The following is a 19,928-nucleotide window of genomic DNA, read 5'->3' as shown; positions in this document are numbered from 1 at the left end:
CTCTGTATATTGCTGCATTCATCTTTCCCTTGATCCTGACTAGTCTCCCAGTTCCTGCCACTGAAAAACATCCCCACAGCATGATGCTGCCACCACCATGCTTCACTGTAGGGATGGTATTGGCCAGGTGATGAGCGGTGCCTGGTTTCCTCCAGACATGACACTTGCCATTCAGGCCAAAGAGTTCAATCTTTGTTTCATCAGACCAGAGAATTTTTTTTCTCATGGTCTGCGAGTCCTTCAGGTGCCTTTTGGCAAACACCAGGTGGGCTGTCATGTGCCTTTTACTGAGGAGTGGCTTCCGTCTGGCCACTCTACCATACAGGCCTGATTGGTGGAGTGCTGCAGAAATGGTTGTTCTTCTGGAAGGTTCTCCTCTCTCCACAGAGAAACGCTGGAGCTCTGTCAGAGTGACCACCTCCCTGACTAAGGCCCTTCTCCCCCGATTGCTCAGTTTGGCCGGGCGGCCAGCTCTAGGAAGAGTCCTGGTGGTTCCAGACTTCTTCCATTTATGGATGATGGAGGTCACTGTGTTCATTGGGACCTTCAATGCTGCAGAAATGTTTCTGTACTCTTCCCCAGATCTGTGCCTCAATACAATCCTGTCTCAGAGGTCTCCAGACAATTCTTTGGACTTCATGGCTTGGTTTGTGCTCTGACATGCACTGTTAACTGTGGGACCTTATATAGACAGGTGTGTGCCTTTCCAAATCATGTCCAATCAACTGAATTTACCACAGGTGGACTCCAATCAAGTTGTAGAAACATCTCAAGGATGATCAGTGGAAACAGGATGCACCTGAGCTCAATTTTGAGTGTCATGACAAAGGCTGTGAACACTTATGTACATGTGATTTTTTTTCTCATTTTTTATTTTTAATAAATTTGCAAAGATTTCAAACAAACTTCTTTCACATTGTCATTATGGGGTATTGTTTGTAGAATTTTGAGGAAAATAATGAATTTAATCCATTTTGGAATAAGGCTGTAACATAACAAAATGTGGAAAAAGTGAAGCACTGTGAATACTTTCCTGATGCACTGTACATGCGAAGCAACAGGAGGGCTGCTATGTAAGGTACAAAAGAATGGCACACAGGGTGATATTTTTCATTTTTTCTCAAGGCAGCCTCTTCTAAGTTTTTGCAGCACTGTTTCATCAAAAGACAACAAGATCCCTATCTAAGTCAAACAATGAAACTGTGGTGCTGCAAGTTGACTGCAGAAAACTACACAGCTGCCTACCAATATCAAATCCAATCTGCACACTGGCATAAGAAACAGATCACAATATTACATCAGTTCTTTGGTCTGATGGAGATCCAGAGTCATATGCCATTGTGAGTGACAGCTTGGAACATGACAATAGGTCTGTGGCAAAATTCCTCATCAAGATCACAGAACATGTTCAAGAGAAACATCCTGAGATGAGACAGCTTCACATATTCAGTGATGCTGCTGCTTCTCAATTTAAAAACAAGTTCATCTAATGTTTCTTGTCAACCAATTTCTAGGAGTTGTTCTCAAATGTAAGTGTAGAGTGGCATTTCTCTGCCACAAGCCATGGCAAAGGAGCTGTAGATGGTGTGGGGGCAACATTAAAATGGGCAGTATGTTCTCAGCAGACAGGCAATCCTTGTTACAGATGCTGCATCACTGTCCAGAAGTTGCCCAAACATTGAAATAAAACTGATCACATCCATGGACATCAGAGATTTCACAGAGCAGCATAAGCTGGAAGACAGGTGGGCCAATACCACAGCTGTTCCGGGTACTCAGTCCATCCATCACATTGAGCCAGTCTCCTTGGGAAAAATTTCTTGCAAAACCTACACAGAGGCAGAACAGTCAGGTGTCCACACATTTTTGCTCTCAGAGGTCACATCTACTGATGCCGCTGAACACCAGTCCCCTGAGTCCCAGTTAACTGCTGTAAAGAAAATAAAAACTGGAGATTGTGTCTTGATGTGGTTAAAGGCAAAAAAATCCATCCGCCAGTTTGTTGGCTTGTACATAACCAAGACCATGAAGCAATTGAAGTACTTTTCTCGAGAAGAAATTATTACGTTGGATTGACGTTGGATGGTGGAGGACAAAGCTTGGGTGACACTAGACTTTGAATCCACAAGTCGACAATAGGGGAAGGTATCACTTTGCAGAGACAGTTCTAGCAGAGTAGAAAGAAAAAGATTAGAGATGAAAAAAGACGTTGAAGGAATCCTGAATAAAATATTAGTCACTCACATTTGTACATATTAGTTTAGGTTAATTGATATTTATTTCCGTTGTTGTATTCACTATCTCTGATTTACATTAATAAAAATACTTCAGCGTTTCTGCACTTTAATAGGTAATATCATAGCTTTAATAGGTTCATCACTACAAAGTCTTGGGAATGTTTAATATTAAATTTAAAGCTGTTCACAGTTCAAGTGTGTGAATAAGGTTGCTTTTGTCAACTATTACTTTAAATTGTCATTGCTAAAATTATTTCTAAAGCATGTTCAGGTTTAACAAGTAAATTATACATTTGAAATGAATATGAATACTTAATATGAAATATTATATATATGCTGACCTTGTTGTTGACATCTTGATGTTATTTCAGATCATGTTGCTGCGTCTTTATTCCTCTTCTTAGAATCCAAAGTGCCAAAAGTGACATCTTGCATTGCGAGGCATCATTAGACTTAACATGATTGGAATAATTTTGACACAAAGGCATAGTAGGCTAATGCAATCTTTTTGACACATGATTGAGACTTAAACTGAGATAGACTAGATTAAATATAATAGCGTGATATTTCTGACACAAAAACATAGACCATGTGATCATTTTGACGCACTCGCAATTTGTTCTGTAACATTTAACAATCATGTAACTGTTTAGAACAAAGCAAGCATTAGCCTGCTATATACATACCTTTTGTCACAAGCACACGACAGAATAGCATGAATATCACATTCTCCAAATTCAGTATTATATACAGTACACGCAGCTCTTAAAACAAAAGCCTTCAATGATGGGTTACACATGAGCGCACGCCACATGTGCTTGGCTTAAATTCAAAACAATTTGTGCCGTTTTCACTTCGACAATAATCGTAAACACCATATAGCGTTTTCAGTTTTAATTTAACATTATTATACAGCCTTAACCCGATGTCTCAGATCTTATAGTTTAAAGACCCAATAGAGTTCCCTGTTAATTTTTTCTCCGAAATGTACATGTGGGGGGCCTGGGTAGCTCAGCAAGTAAAGACGCTGACTACCACACCTGGAGTCGCAAATTCTAATCCAGGGTGTGCTGAGTGACTCCAGTCAGGCTTCCTAAGCAACCAATTGGCCCGGTTGCTAGGGTGGGTAGAGTCATGTTGGGTTAACCTCCTCGTGGTCGCAATAATGTGGTTCTCGATCTCGGTGGGGTGCGTGGTGAGTTGTGCGTGGATGCCGCGGAGAAAAGCGTGAAGCCTCCACACAAGCTAAGTCTCCATAGTAACTTGCTCAACAAGCCACGTGATAAGATACGCGGATAGATGGTCTTACATTTTTCCCATAGTCATGTAGATGCAGCATTCGGTGTTGTCACATCCGTAACGGAAAGATGCCACGTCCGTAACGATGGGTAATGAACAATAAATAAATATTACATGTTCCTATGAGTGCCAATCCTTTCTACATTATGTGGCTAGTATTATTTCTGGTTTGTTCATTTTAATTCAGTGTTAGTATATATATATATATATATTTTAGAGATGTCAAAATAAATGCGTTAACGCACATTACTTTGTCTTTAACGCGATTAACACATTTACCAATTAGATTTTAAATTCAGACATTTTACTCAGCTCCGTATGAGTTCCAAACTCTGGTTGGAGTAGGGTGGAATCTTTGCGATGTGTCTGAGGTCATTACACTGATGCGCATACCACAAACAAACACAACAGTGATTCTATGTCAGTGATCAAGTGATGAGGAAAGGACCTCTTAACGCTGTTTGTTGTACAAAACAAACCCATATGGGACTTGTGACAGAAATGAAGTACTTTAAGTCTCTGTAGGGTGCAATTTAATTACCACAAAAGCAGTTAGAGTCTTAACTATCACCATAACATGGACACACACGATACATTGCACTGATGAGGGACCTCTGTGGCCGGCTAGCTTGTTCGAGTTCTCCCGTGGAGAGTCTGTCTGCTCAAAGTAATAATTTTAACTTGGAAACCATTGCCGCTCACCTTTCAAAGAATCAGCAAATGATTACCAGACAATTTGGATGAAGTATCATTATGTGGGCAGTGCCAGTGCTAAAAGCAGAACAGGAAATGTGAAGTTCAAAGCTGCGCTTGACGCTGGCATTCATGCTGTGACACAAATCAGGAATGCGGCTTCACGATTGTTATAGCATAGTGGATAGCCACAGTCTGCCGGCCGATTAATATTGTTAAGGGTAAGAGTTTAAGAGATTTAATGCGCATTGCAATGAATACACAACCATTGTGTTAAAATAATTGGCATCTTTTCTCCTCCACCAGTATTCTATCTCTAATTGACATTTAAACAGTCTCATCATTTCACAGCTTAATGTTTTCACCTGTACCTTAGAGGCCAGGAGCTGTTGCTGGGCATCAATCTGCTGTTGTTGTCTAGTGGCCATCTCCTGCAACTCTACTAAAGTCATGCTCATCCACATGCTGTTCACCTGCAAAATATTACAACAACGTTAACACTCTTTTAGAATATGAAGTTTTATCTCTTGTAAATAAATCCTCATCCATTTCCTGTTTGACTACATGGCATTCCTGTCAAGGTTTCATCTCAGAGCAGAGTGTAATGTGTGTAAATAAGAGAGTTTCTCACAATGCTTGCATTAGATTGCAAAGAGAAAAGGAAATTCAGATAAGTAAAGGCAGCTAAACGCACCCCATTCTCTGTCCGTCTGTCTGTGGGTCTCTTCACATCATTCCTCTTCTGATTTGAACTCCTGGAGTCTGAAACACAGTCAAACATACTCTGCAGGAAACTTAACTTCTGAGCTAGCTTAAAAGCTGCCAACTTGATCAGGAAAACACATTCAGGGAAAAAATGAAAACTGAATTTAACGCGTTAATTTCTGCAATTAATATTTTTTAACGAGTTGAAAAAATTTACACAATTAACAAAGTGTTCGTTTCTTTTTTCCTTTCTGAAACTTCACTCGATAGGAGAAAGGTGTCGAGTTGTTCCTTATAGGCTCCGGTTAGGGTGGGGGTGGGGTTAAGGCATCTGCTGCCTGCCAGGAACAAATCCAGGCACATTTGAACAATGGGCGAAACTTCACTAAAGTTTTTCCCCACTTTCTGTGGCTAAAATTGACAAATCAATTTTCAGGAGGTACACGCTTGACTCAACTGCACATCCTAGTACAGAAACTGATTGTGCGGAGCAGTAAACACTTATTCATTATGCGCAACGCATGTTGTCCACGGCATAATAAACACAGGAGCAGATTTACTGTACTGAGAATGAAGATTTCACCCGCAAGAGGTTAACCAGGTGTGCGAGAGATACGGGCAAGCTTTGCATCACCCGAAAACTCTCACTTACTATCATCTAAACCAGTTTCAAAAGTGGAACCGCCTGAGTGAGACCCAGCGTGTGTGCGTGAAGGACCTAGACGTTCAGTAAGCTGCAGCCAGTTATCCATGAAGAGACTGAACGGCAACCAGAGAAAATAATAGTTTTGAGATTTTAAACTTCAAAATTAAACTTCAGCATTCAAAATATTTTATATCTGTATGTATAGTGTCTAAAAATGCATTGCCAATTTTCTGAATTGAATTTGATTCTATTATTTAAAAAAGTCCACTGGAAAACACCAGAATATTTTGCACAAATTGTAATTGCAACTTGTCCATTGATGTTATGGCATGTATACAGAGGCGCAAAAACCATATATGCAAGGTATGCAATGCATAAGGGCGCCATTTAAAGGGGGACACCAGCGGCTCACTAAAGGTGGTGCAATCGGCCTCCTCGCCTATAATGGACCCTCCCCCCCTCGCTTGACAATTACATGGGGCACAACATTTTTTTTGCATACCCGCTCGGAAATGTGTAGTTGTGCCCCTGCATGTGTATACATATATAATATATATATATATATATATATATATATATATATATATATATATACATACACATATATACACACTTGTATTGAAGATTAATACCTGGAAATTTTTTCTAATTAACTATCCACAGAGAATTTTTTTTTTTTTTTACATAATTAAAATAAATTATGACTGACCAATTTCTTGCAAGTTCTTTGAGACAAAGTATTAAGTAAATATATTTATGATGATTTTTATTTATTTTATTTTATTAAAATAAATGTCCAATTCCCACTACTTACTAGGTCCTCGTGGTGGCGCGGTTACTCACAAGTCTCAGTTCTGAAACGGTCAATCCGTGCATCTTACCACGTGGCTTATCGCTGTGCATGACACCGTGGAGACTCACAGCATGTGGAGGCTCATGCTACTCTCCACAATCCACGCACAACTTACTACACGCTCATTGAGAGCGAGAACTGTTTAATCGTGAGCACAAGGAGATTACCCCATGTGACTCTACCCTCCCAAGCAACCGGGCCAATTTGGTTATTTAGGAGACCTGGCTGGAGTCACTCAGCACACCCTGGATTAGAACTCGCGGCTCCAAGGGTGGTAGTCAGCGTCAATACTCACTGAGCTACCCAGGCCCCCATTTATGATGATTTTTTAATGTTTGTTGTAATGTATCATGTACCATAATTTAAACACAGTTAATCACAGAAAACCGTGCAATTAATTAGTTAATTTCTGATCAATTCACAGCCCAAATTTAAAATCTAAAAGTTCAGAGCAACAATGAGAATGGTTTTGATTAAAATGATTATGTGTGAAGTATTAAGAAATGTGATCACGGTTTAAACATCCAAAGTAATTTGTATTTTTCTAGTGATGCACCAAAATTCTTGACACACTGGGCCAAAAACCAAAACTAAAATTATTTTAACTTAGCTATAATTAGGGATGCACCGAATTTTTTTTTCTATAACTACACATTTTATTACAATATAAAATGGACAGAAAATAATTATAAAAAATGTGTAGCCTATTAAGAACTACTCCACTGGAATCGCGTGGTGCCATGCAAGGTTTGGACGTGTGAACGGTGAGCTCTGCGCACTTTGCTAGTTTTAATATTTTTTGTATCATAAACCAGTGAGATTTGATACACCCTGATTCTTAGCTGTTCTAAGAAGACAATATGTCAAAGAATTCTAAATTCTCGGGCTCTGAAGAAATTAAAAGACACTTATGTGCTCAAGCTGAAGCACCTGAGCAGCAGGCCGAAAGCCTGGTAGTCAATTTGGACATTGAAGTGAAGAAAATTCGGCATCAACTGATGAACGTGTCGGCAATGCCGAATCAACAACTGATGAAGGTCGTTGCTGACTTTGAGGATGTTGATCGATCACTGCCATGGAGACGAAATTCACTGAGATGGTTACAAGAGTGGCGGATGTTGAGAAACGGATTGATTGAGGGAATTAGCTGCTAACCCAATAGCGACCAATGCAGTATTGGAGAGCATCTGGGAAAAGTTGGAAGACTTGGAGAAACGTAACCGGCGAAACAATGTCCAAATTGTTGGAATTCCTGAGGACAAAGAAGGCCGAGATATGGTTAAATTCCTAGATGGGCTCTTCCAGAGTCTGCTCGACATAACAGGCCATAAGCTGGAAATCGAGCGAGCTCACAGACTTCCGGCTCGGAGATCTGTGGAGGGAGGCAGGCCCCGATCAATTCTTGCCAAATTTCTGAGATCATCCGATAAAGGTCTCGTGTTACGGGAGGTGAGGAGTAAAGGAAGGCTTTCTTGGAAGAACCATAGCATTTTCTTGTTCCCAGACTTTGCGAATTCGACAAGAGAGAAACATGATCGATTCAAGGAATGCAAGAAACTCTTAAATCAACGGAAGGTCACTTTTGCACTGATGTTCCCGGACAATTGAGAATAGATACCAAGGATGGCCGCAAAATATTTACATGCCCACAGCAAGCAATGTCCTTCATAAAGTCACTGGAGTGATTAAGTCATTGTGTGATACTCACATTGCAGCCGAGTGGGCCTGACTCACTGAATATTCACTTGACTGTCCGAGGAATCTGAGCGCCTTTTTTGTTTCTTTTTGTGCTGGTTCCACCTAGCGGCTGGAGTTTGTTTTGTGGAATAACACTCCTTCGGGACAGCTTGTGGATGAATCTGCACATTCTTTGTGCTTATGCCTCCTATTGGCTGGAGATTGTTTTGTGGAATATTTCTTGCAGGACATTGGAGTGATTAGGTCATTGTTGCACTCATGTAACAGCTGAATGAGCTGGCTCACTGAACATTCATTTGACTGCTCGAGGAAACTAAAAGGCTTTTATTTTTTTGGTGCTGGTTCCACTAGTGGCTGGAGCTTGTTTTGGGAAGGAACACACCTTTGGGACAGTTATGTGGATTAATCTACATGCTCATGCCTCCTATTGGCTGGAGTTTGTTTTATAGATTATTTTCTGTTAATCTATAACTGTTAATCTATAAATTTTTCTGTTCACAAAATTTATATAGAAGCACCGGACTTGAGCAATCCGATGGCAAAGTTGTCGCGGGGGCTCTCGCAGGCGTTCATGGACTGTTTGAGATTAGAGGGATGGACGCCAATTGGCGCTGTTGTGCACGGGGTTAAAGTGCATGTTTTTCTTTTTTCTGTTTGTTTGGTTCGGGGGGAAGTTCGGGGTTTGATTGTTGCACTAATGTTGGAATGTGGTCTTTATAATTTTATTTTTGACACAAAATCTATTTTTTCTATTATATCAAAATGTCAAAAGTTAATATGAGTGAGTTATCCTTCTCCACGTGGAATGTGAATGGGTTGGGGCACCCCATAAAAAGAAGGAAGGTTATTTATTTTCTTATGCGTAAGAAGTATGAAATAATGTTTCTTCAAGAAACTCATCTTGCGTCACAGGAAACTGAAAAATTTGGGAAGATATGAGGTGGACATTTTTTCTTTAGTGCTGGCTCAAGTAAGAGCAGGGGAGTTATTACATTGATAAGTAAACATCTACATTTCAAATGTCTCAAACAGATTAAAGATAAATTTGGAAAAGTCATTATTGTTTTAGCAGAAATTCAGGGGCTAAGGTTGATTTTGGTTAATATTTACGCATCCAACGCTGATGATCAGGGCTTTTTTTATAGATCTTAAAGGGATGTTGCAAGCCGCTGGCACCCCTAATGATATAATATTGGGAGGAGACTTTACTGTTTTGATGGACTCAGTCCTTGATCACAGTGAAGCAAAAGTGTGTCAAGGATGTGTAAAAATCTTGGTCTTGCAGATATTTGGCGACTTTTGAACCCAACTGGTAGGGACTATACATTCTTTTCATCAGTCCATAAGATTTATTCTAGAATAGTTTTTTTTATTATATCTAAGTCCCTCATTTCATCTGTTGTGGATTGCTCAATTGGAAACATCTTAGTCTCAGATCAAGCCCTGGTGAGTTTAGAGGTTTTGCCACATGTGGAGAAAAAGACATTTTCTCTTTTGTCCATACCGCATGCAAATGCAAGATAACGGGGTGTGACTTAACTTCTCCGGTTAGTTTAATAGAAAGGCTTTGCAATGGCAAAATAGGGGCAAGAACTTCCTGATCAATACCAAACCATGGAGGGGCTCTCTCAGGTGGAAGCAACCAATGAGCCAAATGTCTGAGACCGACTGCATAATAATAAAACTAAATCTTGGGTAGGGCTCGCCCACCTTTGTCAACCGGCCTATGTAACTTATTGAAATGTAATCTGGGACACTTACCATTCCAAATGAAGGACTTCGCTATGCTATCAAATTGTTTGAAATAAGAGAGGGGGACATCTACAGGGAGAGATTGTAGCAGGAAGTTGAAATACAATTCATTTTAATAAAATTAACCTTCCCAATCATAGATAATTTAATGAATCCCACCTGCCCACATCGCTCGTAAACCTTTTTATTAAGGGGTCAAAATTAACTAACTAAATCACACAAATTTGCTGGAAATAAAATGGCCAAATATTTAATGCCCTGTTTGGGCCACTGGATAGCACCCGGCTGAAAAGCCGTTACTGGGCAGTACGCTGTCAGAGCCAAAGCTTCGGATTTAGACCAAATGACTCTGTATCCTGACAACTTAGAAAAGGAATTAATAATTCTGTGGAGGCAGGGCATAGACCTAGTGGGGTTGGAGACTAATAATAAAATATCATCTGCATAAAGCAAAAGCTTATGTGCCATACCTCCCACCATCACCCCTGGAAAATTATCTTCCCTTCTTATCGTGGCTGCTAATGGTTCCAGGACAAGACAGAACAATAATGAGGAAAGAGGGCAACCCTGCCAGGTGCCCCTGTCCAGAGTAATGTAATCTGAAATTAATCCATTTGTTTGTACTGCCACTACCATCTATAAAGTGTCTATAAAGTAACTTAATCCATCCAATTAAAGTCTTCCTCTGCACTTTTAATATTCTCTTCCAACTCCACGAGTTCTTGTACTTTAGATTTTTTGATAAATGAGGCATACTGTATGATCCGACCCCTAAGAACTGCTTTAAGTGCCTCCCAAGCCATGCCCACAGAGGATACTGAGGACCAGTTGGTCTCCATATAAAAATCGATTTCAGTCTTTAACATTTGTTGGAAATCAGGATTTTGCAAAAGGGACACTAAGGCGCCAACTATATAATTTCTTTTTCTCTGTATATGGCAACATCTCTAAACTCACCAGGGCATGATCTGAGACTAAGATATTTCCAATTGAGCAATCAACAACAGATGAAATGAGGGATTTGGATATAAAAAAAATAAATTCTAGAATAAATCTTATGGACTGATGAAAAAAAATGTATAGTCCCTACCAGATGGGTTCAAAAGTCTCCAAATATCCGTAAGACCAAGATTTTTACACATCCTGTGAAGTGTCAATGTTGCTCTAGGGGGTTTACACACTTGTGTTTGGTGTAAACCAGCAGCTTGCAACATCCGTTCAAGACCTACAAAAGAGCCCTGATCATCAGGGTGCATTAGGTGCGTAAATATTAGCCAAAATCAACCTTTGCCCCTGAATTTCTGTTAAAACAATAATGACTCTTCCTAATTTATCTTTAATCTGTTTGAGAAATTTGAATTGTAGATGTTTACTTATCAATATAATGACCCCCCTGCTCTTACTTAAGCCAGCACTAAAGAAAACATGCCCACCCCATATCTTCCCAATTTTTTCAGCTTCCTGTTGGGAAAGATGCGTTTCTTGAAGAAACATTATATCATATTTCTTATGCTTAAGAAAAGAAATAACCTTCCTTCTTTTTATGGGGTGCCCCAATCCATGTGGAGAGAGACAATCCACTCATATTAACAATTGACATATTGATATAATAAAAAAAAAATATTGTGTGTCCCTGGTTCCTCGGATGATCAAGAGTCAAATTCACTCGGAGGCCGCATAAAAAAATACATCATGACTTACTCAGACTGACAACTTTATAAAAGACGTCCTTTATATGACCATGTAGATATTTTGTGGTCATCCATAGTGTCCATTCTCAATCAAGCTGGGAACTTCAGTGTAAAAGCGTTCTTCCGTCAATGCAAAAGTTTCTTGGAGTGTCATGCCACAAAACAAACTACAGCCGCTAGGCGGAGCCAACACAAAAAGAAATAAAAATGGCGCCCAGCTTCCTCGGACAGTCGAGACACTGAACAGCGAGTCAGTCCACTCACATAAGAAACGCACAATGGTTTACTCACCCAAGGCCAGTGCCTTTTTGGAGCATAAAAATACTTTGTGGCCATCCTTGGTGTCTATTCTCAGCTTGGCTGGACACATCAGTGCAAAAGCGAAAAAGATCTTCCGTTGATGCAAGAGTTTCTTACATTCCTTGAATCGATCACGTTTCTCTCTTGTCGAATTCGCAAAGTCCGGGAACAAGAAAATATTGTGGTTCTTCCAAGAAAGCTTTCCTTTGCTCCTCGCCTTTATCGGATGATCTCAGAAATTTGGCCAGGATTGTTCGGGGCCTGTCTCCCTCAGCAGATCTCCGAGCCGAGACTCTGTGAGCTCGCTCGATTTCCAGTTTATGGCCTGTTATGACGAGCAGACTTGGGAAGAGCTCATCAAGGAATTTCACCATATCTCTGCCCTCTTCAAGCTCAGGAATTCCAACAATTCGTACGTTATTCCTTCGGATTATATTTTCGAAATATTCAAGTTTTTACAAAATATGTTTCAATTCTGTTTTGGACAAGTGGATTAGCGGATAATTCCCTTTCCGAAGATTCCAGATAATCGATTTGTTTTTCAACTTCTGTCACTCTTTTGACCAATTCAGAGAATATTGTTGTCATCGCTGTAATCGATCGACATATTACAGCGAGATCCTCCAAGTCAGCAACAACATTCGTCAGCATCACCAAGATGTTGGACAGTTGATGCTGGATTTCATCTCCCGACGTGCCGTCTAAATCGAGTCCGGCTCGCAGTCCCTTCAGAGGCCTCAGCTTGAACATGTAAGTGTCTTTTAATGTCTCCAGAGTCTGAGGATTTTGACTTCTTTGCCATGTTTACCTCAAAGAATAAATATGTAACAGGGTGTAACGAATCTCACTGGATTATAACATGAAAATACTTTAAAAACTAGCAAAGTGCGCAGAGCTAGTCACTCAAACGTCTGCTCCTCGCATGGCATCACGTGACCCCCCCGTAACTAGATTCTGGACTTCCTGACTGGGAGACCTCAGGCAGTACGGATAGGCAGCAACGAGTCCAGCACCACCACACTGAGCAACAGAGCCCTACAAGGCTGCATGCTCAGCCCACTGCTCTCTTTACTCACTAAGAAAGCACAGCAGCGTCTTCACTTGCTACAGCGACTGAAGAAGGCAACCCCCCCCACCCCATCCTCACCATGTTCTACAGATGTACCATTGAGAGCATTCTAACAAACTGCATCACTGTCTGGTTTGGAAACTGCAATGCTTCAGACCGCAAGGCCTGTAACGCATTGTGAAAACAGCTGAAAAAAATCATCGGACTCTCACTCCCATTCATAACAGGCATTTACCAAAAATGCTGTCTGCACAAGGCCCACAGCATCATAGTGGACCCCTCCCAACGACTCTTTGACCTGCTGCCATCTATAAGGATATAACGTAGCATACGGGCCAAAACACAAAGACTCTGCAACAGCTTTTTCCCCTCAGGCTGTCACCTCCTGACACCTCCAGGACAAGAACTTAAATCTGACTGAAAAAAAAAAAATAGTTTGCACTATTTTCAGCAAGTGTAGCTCCGATCCTGGCATTCTCTGTCAGTGTTGTTGATTTTGTTGTTGTTACTACTGAATCGCGCATGCAAACAATGTCAAGAAGAAAACTCTAGTCGACACTAGATGACGTCATAACGGGGTATGTGAGAATGCAAGAGGGATAAGGTCTCCTTGAATGTGCCATCCCTCTTAAAAGATCTCATCTAGAAAGGAGCAAAGTACCAGGATTGTGTTTGGGAAAGGGGCTATGGTCTAAACTAAAGTGTCGGCTTACCTGACGGGGGGCTGGGTGCTTGGCCATGTCGTAGAAAGAATCGAACCTCAGACCTCTCCTGCCCCCACTGCAGCAACAGATCCATCATCTTTTCGCTCTCGCCTAGCACACGCTCTGGAAACACACACACACACACACACACCTCATGAGCATAATTAGGCCTTTTGAAAAGCATGGTTTTGTCCTGTTGCATTTTAGAGCAGTTTTCCACGTTCAAACATAGTGGGTGCTTCTCATTTCTGAAATTGAGCATCCTCGTTTCCTTTCCTTGCCTCCTTTCCTCGCTTCCTAACTCCACCTTCTAAGAAAACGGTGGAAGAATGGAGGGAAAGGAAATGAGGACAGAGGAATCAAAGCAAGATGTGTTTGTTAAGCTTAGCGAGGTAATTAAGGCCTTGCCTACGGGTTAAGTCTCCGGGGCCAGACGGATTTGCCGCTGAATTTTTTAGATCTTATGCTACAGAATTGGCTCCACTTTTGTTAGAAGTTTATACGGAATCATTAAAGAATGGAAAGCTTCCGCCAACCATGACACAAGCCCGGATCAGTCCGATTCTTAAAAAGGACAAAGATCCAAGCAGTGTAAGAATTACCGTCCAATTTCCCTGATCCAGCTAGATGTAAAAATACTGTCAAAAATTCTGGCTAACCGATTAAGTTATGACATATCTTATACATACAGATCAGGTGGGTGTTATTCAGGGCCTTAGCTCTTCTGATTACATTAGGCATTTAATCAATATCATGAGGCCAGTGGCGAATGATCAGACTCTGGTCGCTGCCATCTCACTTGATGCCGAAAAGGTGTTTGATATGGTAGAATGGGATTATCTTTTTAAGATTTTGGAAAAATGCGGGTTTGGGAATACTTTTATTGGATGGATTAAGTTACTTTATAGACACCCGGTAGCAGTGGTAAAAACAAATGGATTAATTTCAGATTATTTTACTCTGGATTGGGGCACCCGGCAGGGTTGCCCTCTTTCCCCATTACTGTTCTGTCTTGCCCTGGAACCATTAGCTGCCGCGATAAGAAAGAAAGGTGATCTTCCAGGGGTGGTGGCGGGAGATATGGCACACAAGCTTTTGCGCTATGCAGATGATATTTTATTTTTCTTCTCTGACCCCACTAGATCTATGCCTTGCCTTCACAGAATTACTAATTCCTTTTCTAAATTCTCAGGATACAGAGTCAATTGGTCTAAATACGAAGCTTTGGCTCTGACAGCGTACTGCCCAGCGACAGCTTTTCAGCCGGGTGTCTTCCAGTGACCCAAACAGGGCATTAAGTATTTGGGCATTTTATTCCCAGCAAATTGGTGTGATTTAGTTAGTTAATTTTGACCCCATTAATAAAAAAGTTTTTGAGCGACGTGTGCAGGTGGACTCCATTACATTTATCTATTATTGGGAAGGTTAATGTTATTAAAATAAATTGTATTCCAAAATTCATCTACCTGCTACAATCTCTCCCTGTAGATGTCCCCCTCTCTTATTTCAAGCAATTTGATAGCATAGCAAAGTCCTTCGTTTGGAAAGGTAAGAGTCCCAGATTACATTTCAATAAGTTACATAGGCCGATTGACAAAGGTGGGCTAGGCCTACCCAAGATTATGTTTTATTATTAGGCATTCAGTCTCAGACATTTGGCTCATTGGTCGCTTCCACCTGAGAGAGCCCCTCCCTGGTTTTGTATTGAACAGGAAGTCTTTGCCCCATTTCGCCATTGCAAAGCCTTTCTATCAAACTAATTGGAGAAGTTAAGTTACACCCCGTTATCTCGCATTTGCACTCGGTATGGACAAAAGTGTCCAGAGTGTTTAATTCGGACATTTATTTAAATGTTGTCGAGCATATGGCTGAACCCAAAATTATGTATTAATAAGTCCCCTTGTGGATTGTGAGGGAGGTTAATATGCTCAGTGACCTATATGAGAGTGGAGTGTTAAGATCCTTTGAAAATTTGGTTCAACATTTTGGGATCCCCAGATCTCAGTTCTTTAGATATTTACTGCTGCGCCATCTGCTCTGTACTATTTTTAGGAGTAGCACACACCCCCCTAAAGCAGCACATATTCTGGGAGAGGTGATTACTGCTTTTGGAAAAGGTCATGAGGCATCAGTGTATTACTCCCTGCTAATTCAGAGTCTGGGGGTCGGAGCTTTAACTTCTATCAAGAGAATATGGGAGAAAGATTTAAACTTGGTATTGGAGGGAGTGTGGGCTAGGATTCTAAAAAACATCAAGTCTGCATCTAGAGATGAAGGGTGCGCCTTATGCAATTCAAGATTTGACATAGATTCTATTGGACCCCCTCTAGATTGTACAGGCTTGGTCTTAAAGACAAATCCACCTGCTGGCAATGCCAATCAGAAAATGAAGACACAACCCATGTTTTTTGGGGGTGTGTTAAGATCCAAGAATTTCTGTATGTATGACATTTTGGGCACTCAAATTTTACTTTACCCCAGACTCTGTATTTTGGGTGAAGGGGCGGTCATAAATTTGGGGGATAAACACACAAAAAATTGGGCCAGTATCATGATTGGCAAACAAATTATTTTAAGGGGATGGAAGTTGGATGGAGTGCCCTCATTTCCGTAGTGGTGTGCGGAGATGGGGAGGGTGGCAGCTTTTGAGGGGGTGGCAAGTAGAAGGCTGGGGTTTGGGGACTTGTTTGTCAGGAAGTGGGGCAGTTATTTGGTGTTTTTAGGGGACTCTCGGGGAGGGGACGTGGAGAGAGACGTTTAGTTTAATTATGTATGTTTATTATTATTATTATTTTGTGTGTGTGTGTGTGTGTATTACGATTTGTGACCACAGGGGTGTTTGTTGGAGGTCAGGGTGGGGTTGGTGATTGGGGAGGGACATTAGTGGGGGTTAAATGTTGATTCAATGTGTATGTGTTGTTTTTCTCTGTTGTGTATTGGAAAAAGTATACAAATGGATTCAATGAGAATGGACTAAAACAAGCTCAGATAAATTGATTGAACTGAAGAAGTACAGTAGAATGAGTGAAATCATTAAAACCATTCACCTAACTGAAAACACTTACATAATGGAGGTAATTTTTTAGGATTTATATTTATTGTACTTAACTTATTTGGGTTAAAACAACATCAGTGATAACAGTGTTGGTGCCATTGTGCGCACAACAGTGATTGACATTTGCGCTTCTGTTTACAGCATGCCGTAATTCAGCACGTGCATTGTGAGCAATGCATTTGCAGCCCTGCTTACATTTCATGCTCATTTAAGCATGCATGTATTTAAAGGCGAGGGTGCAAAGGTGGATCTTCCTATGCTGAAATCTTTAGCGTTGAGGCACCTGATGCACACATAAATTCTCCTCCCCCTTCACATCTGGCACAATAGTTCTAATTCATGTTTTACAGTTTTAATTTAGTGTAGTTCTAATTCAAACTTTCACCTTTGTGGTTTTAGGATATTAATTCTGAATATCAAATTTCAACAACATAACAGCAAGCGCTCCGATGCAGCTACGCAAAGTTGGCTCTCTGAAGTGATGCTTGAGTGAGCAGAACATACCATTTTACAAATACATTTTGCTTTGATTTCTCTGTCCTTGTTTCCTTTTCTTGCATCCTTTCCTCATTTCCTAAGAGCAACTTTGTAAGCCTAGAAAGTTCAGAATTCACTTCTTTTTTCAATGAAACATGCATTTTCACTAATATCACCCATTGGCAGCTATGTATTGCAAAATAATGCATTACCAGTCAAAATGCATAATTGTAACATGTTTGCATGCATTATAAGAGACATACTGTACAGTACTGTACACTAGGATGCAATTAAAGGATTCCAGGAAAGGGAACGAGGATGCATAATTTAAGAAAGGAGAAGCACCCAATGACAAGAGTTGCTGCACCATTTCTTTACCCGATCTATGCTAAATGTGATTGATATTAATGTTTAAATTTTTTGATGAACAACTGACAGCAAAGAACATAAGAGATATTCAAAGAGACATCATAAAGCAAGTTCATGTGTTACTAAATATTGTGGCCACTTCTCAACATTTTAAAGTCCTGTGTTCTGTTTTAACAAAGTCTGTGGAGTATATAAAGTGACAAATACAGATAGAACTTCAGTTACCATACACAGTGTGTGAATCATGTAAATGACATATTTTGGATTCAAGGCGACTAGTTTGCAGGTATGTACTGTACATGAACATATATGGGATACCCTGGGATCATGTACAATGATTGACAGGCAGAAAGTCTTCTAAATGGCTAAACAAATGATCTGACAGCAGCCCACAGGCCAAGTGTGATATTTTATGGCACCTGTTTCAATGATATCTGACATGAAATAAGGACACTTTCTGCATGTTATTTAATTAAAAAAATAAATAACTTACAGCACCTTTAAATAATAATAATAATAATAATAGTAATAATAATAATAATATAATAATAATAATATAATAATGCCACAAGATGATGGGCTGGAATCAAGGACTGAATCCATCAAAAGATTAAAGTCTCCTCCCAATATTATATCATGAGGGGTGCCAGCGGTTTGCAACATCCCTTCAAGATCTATAAAAAAGCCCTGATCATCAACGTTAGGTGTGTAAATATTAGCCAAAATCAGACTTTGCCCTTGAATTCCAGCTAAAACAATAATTACTCTTCCTAATTTATCTTTAATCTGTTTGAGAAATTTGAATTGTTTATTATTTATTAATCAATATAACCTCAATTTAACCTCAATCAATTATTAACCAATGCAAAAAACCCAAAATTTCATCCAGCTTCCTCAAGAGTTAGGTACAGCTAGTCAGGCCCACTCACATGAGAAACATCTAATGGTTTACTCAGTCACTGATTCTATAAAAGACATTGCCAGATTTGGACATGTGAATACTTTGCGACCGTTTATCGTTTCTATTCTCAGTTTGGCAGGAAACATCAGAGCAAACGAGATCTTTTTCTGATGTAAGAGTTTCTTACATTTCTTGAACCGATCGCGTTTCTCTCTTGTTGAACTCGCAAAGTCTGGGAACAAGAAAACATTATGGTTCTTCCAAGAAAGCTTCCCTTTGCTCCTCGCCTGGCGCAACACAAGATCTTTATTGGATGATCTCAGATCTGTGAGCTGGCACTCTGTGAGCTCGCTCGATTTCCAGCTTGTGGCCTGTTATGTCGAGCAGACTCGGGAAAAGCTCGTCCAGGAATTTCACCATATCTCTGCCCTCCTCATGCTCAGGAATTCCAACAATTCGAACGTTATTCCTGCTGTTTCTATTTTCAAGATCTGCAAGCTTTTCATGGAGATGTTCCAAATCAACTTTGGTCGCGGGCGGATTAGCGGATAATTCCCTCTCCGAAGATTCCAGAAAATCGATTAGTTTTTCAACATCAGACACTCTTGTACCTAACTCAGAGAATTTTATTTCCATTGCCGTGATAAATCGACGTATTACAGCGAGATCCTCCAAGTCAGCAAGAATCTTCGTCAACATCATCGACATGTTGGACAATTGACGCTGGATCTCCTCTCTCGCTGTGCCATCCAAATCGAGTCCCCGGTCTGTAGGCCTGTCGGGGCTTTCATCCTGAACAAGTAAGTGTCTTTTAATATCTCCAGAGCCCGAGGATTTTGACTTCTTTGCCATGTTCTGCAACAAAGGACAAATGTGTAACCGGGTGTATCAAATTTCACCAGATTATAACATGAGAATAATCAAAAATTCAGCAAAGTGCGCAGAGCTCGTCGCTCACACGTCTGCTCCTTGCATGGCGTCCATTTTCCTCCCCTCCAATACCAAGTTTAAATCTTTCTCCCATAATCTCTTGAGAGAAGTTGAAGCTCCATCCCCCCCAGACTCTGAATTGACAGGGGATAATACACTGATACCTCATGACCTTTTCCAAAGGCAGTAATCACCACTTCCAGAGTATCTGCTGCATTGGGGGGTGTATACTACTCCCAAAAATAGTACAGAGCAGATGGCACAGCTGTAAATACCTGAAGAACTGAGATCTGGGAATCCTAAAATGTTGAACCAAATTTTCAAAAGATCTCAACACTCCTCTCTCATATAGGTCACCAAACCTCCCTCACAATCCACTCTGACCAGCAGAAAGCGGACTTATTAATATGTAATTTTGGGTTCATCCATATACTCGAGGCAACATTTAAATAAATATCAGAATTAAACACTCTGGACACTTTTGTCCATACCTTGTGCAAGTGCGAGATAACGAGGTGTGACTTAACTTCTCCGTTAGTTTAATAGAAA

At 40.4% G+C, this 19,928-nt stretch overlaps 1 protein-coding gene across 4 annotated transcripts in view; it reads right to left on the bottom strand.

Moving 5' to 3' along the window:
- The window catches only part of tp53bp2a (tumor protein p53 binding protein, 2a), a 120,445-nt gene that overhangs the window by 57,101 nt on the left and 43,416 nt on the right, over positions 1 to 19,928 (bottom strand). For 2 of the 4 annotated variants that reach the window (XM_051650873.1, XM_051650874.1), the window contains exons 3-5: positions 13,657 to 13,770; positions 4,924 to 4,991; positions 4,595 to 4,702 (exon numbers count right to left, since the gene is read on the bottom strand). In XM_051650873.1, the coding sequence (XP_051506833.1) occupies positions 4,595 to 4,702; positions 4,924 to 4,991; positions 13,657 to 13,770 (290 nt within the window). The remainder of the gene's footprint in view (positions 1 to 4,594; positions 4,703 to 4,923; positions 4,992 to 13,656; positions 13,771 to 19,928) is intronic. The other 2 variants (XM_051650875.1, XM_051650877.1) reach the window with 1 other exon arrangement.

This window comes from Myxocyprinus asiaticus, chromosome 23, assembly GCF_019703515.2.
Source record: "Myxocyprinus asiaticus isolate MX2 ecotype Aquarium Trade chromosome 23, UBuf_Myxa_2, whole genome shotgun sequence".
Lineage (NCBI taxonomy): Eukaryota > Metazoa > Chordata > Actinopteri > Cypriniformes > Catostomidae > Myxocyprinus > Myxocyprinus asiaticus.
Note: the sequence above shows the minus strand (reverse complement) of the source record. Positions and strands in the feature narration are given on the sequence as shown.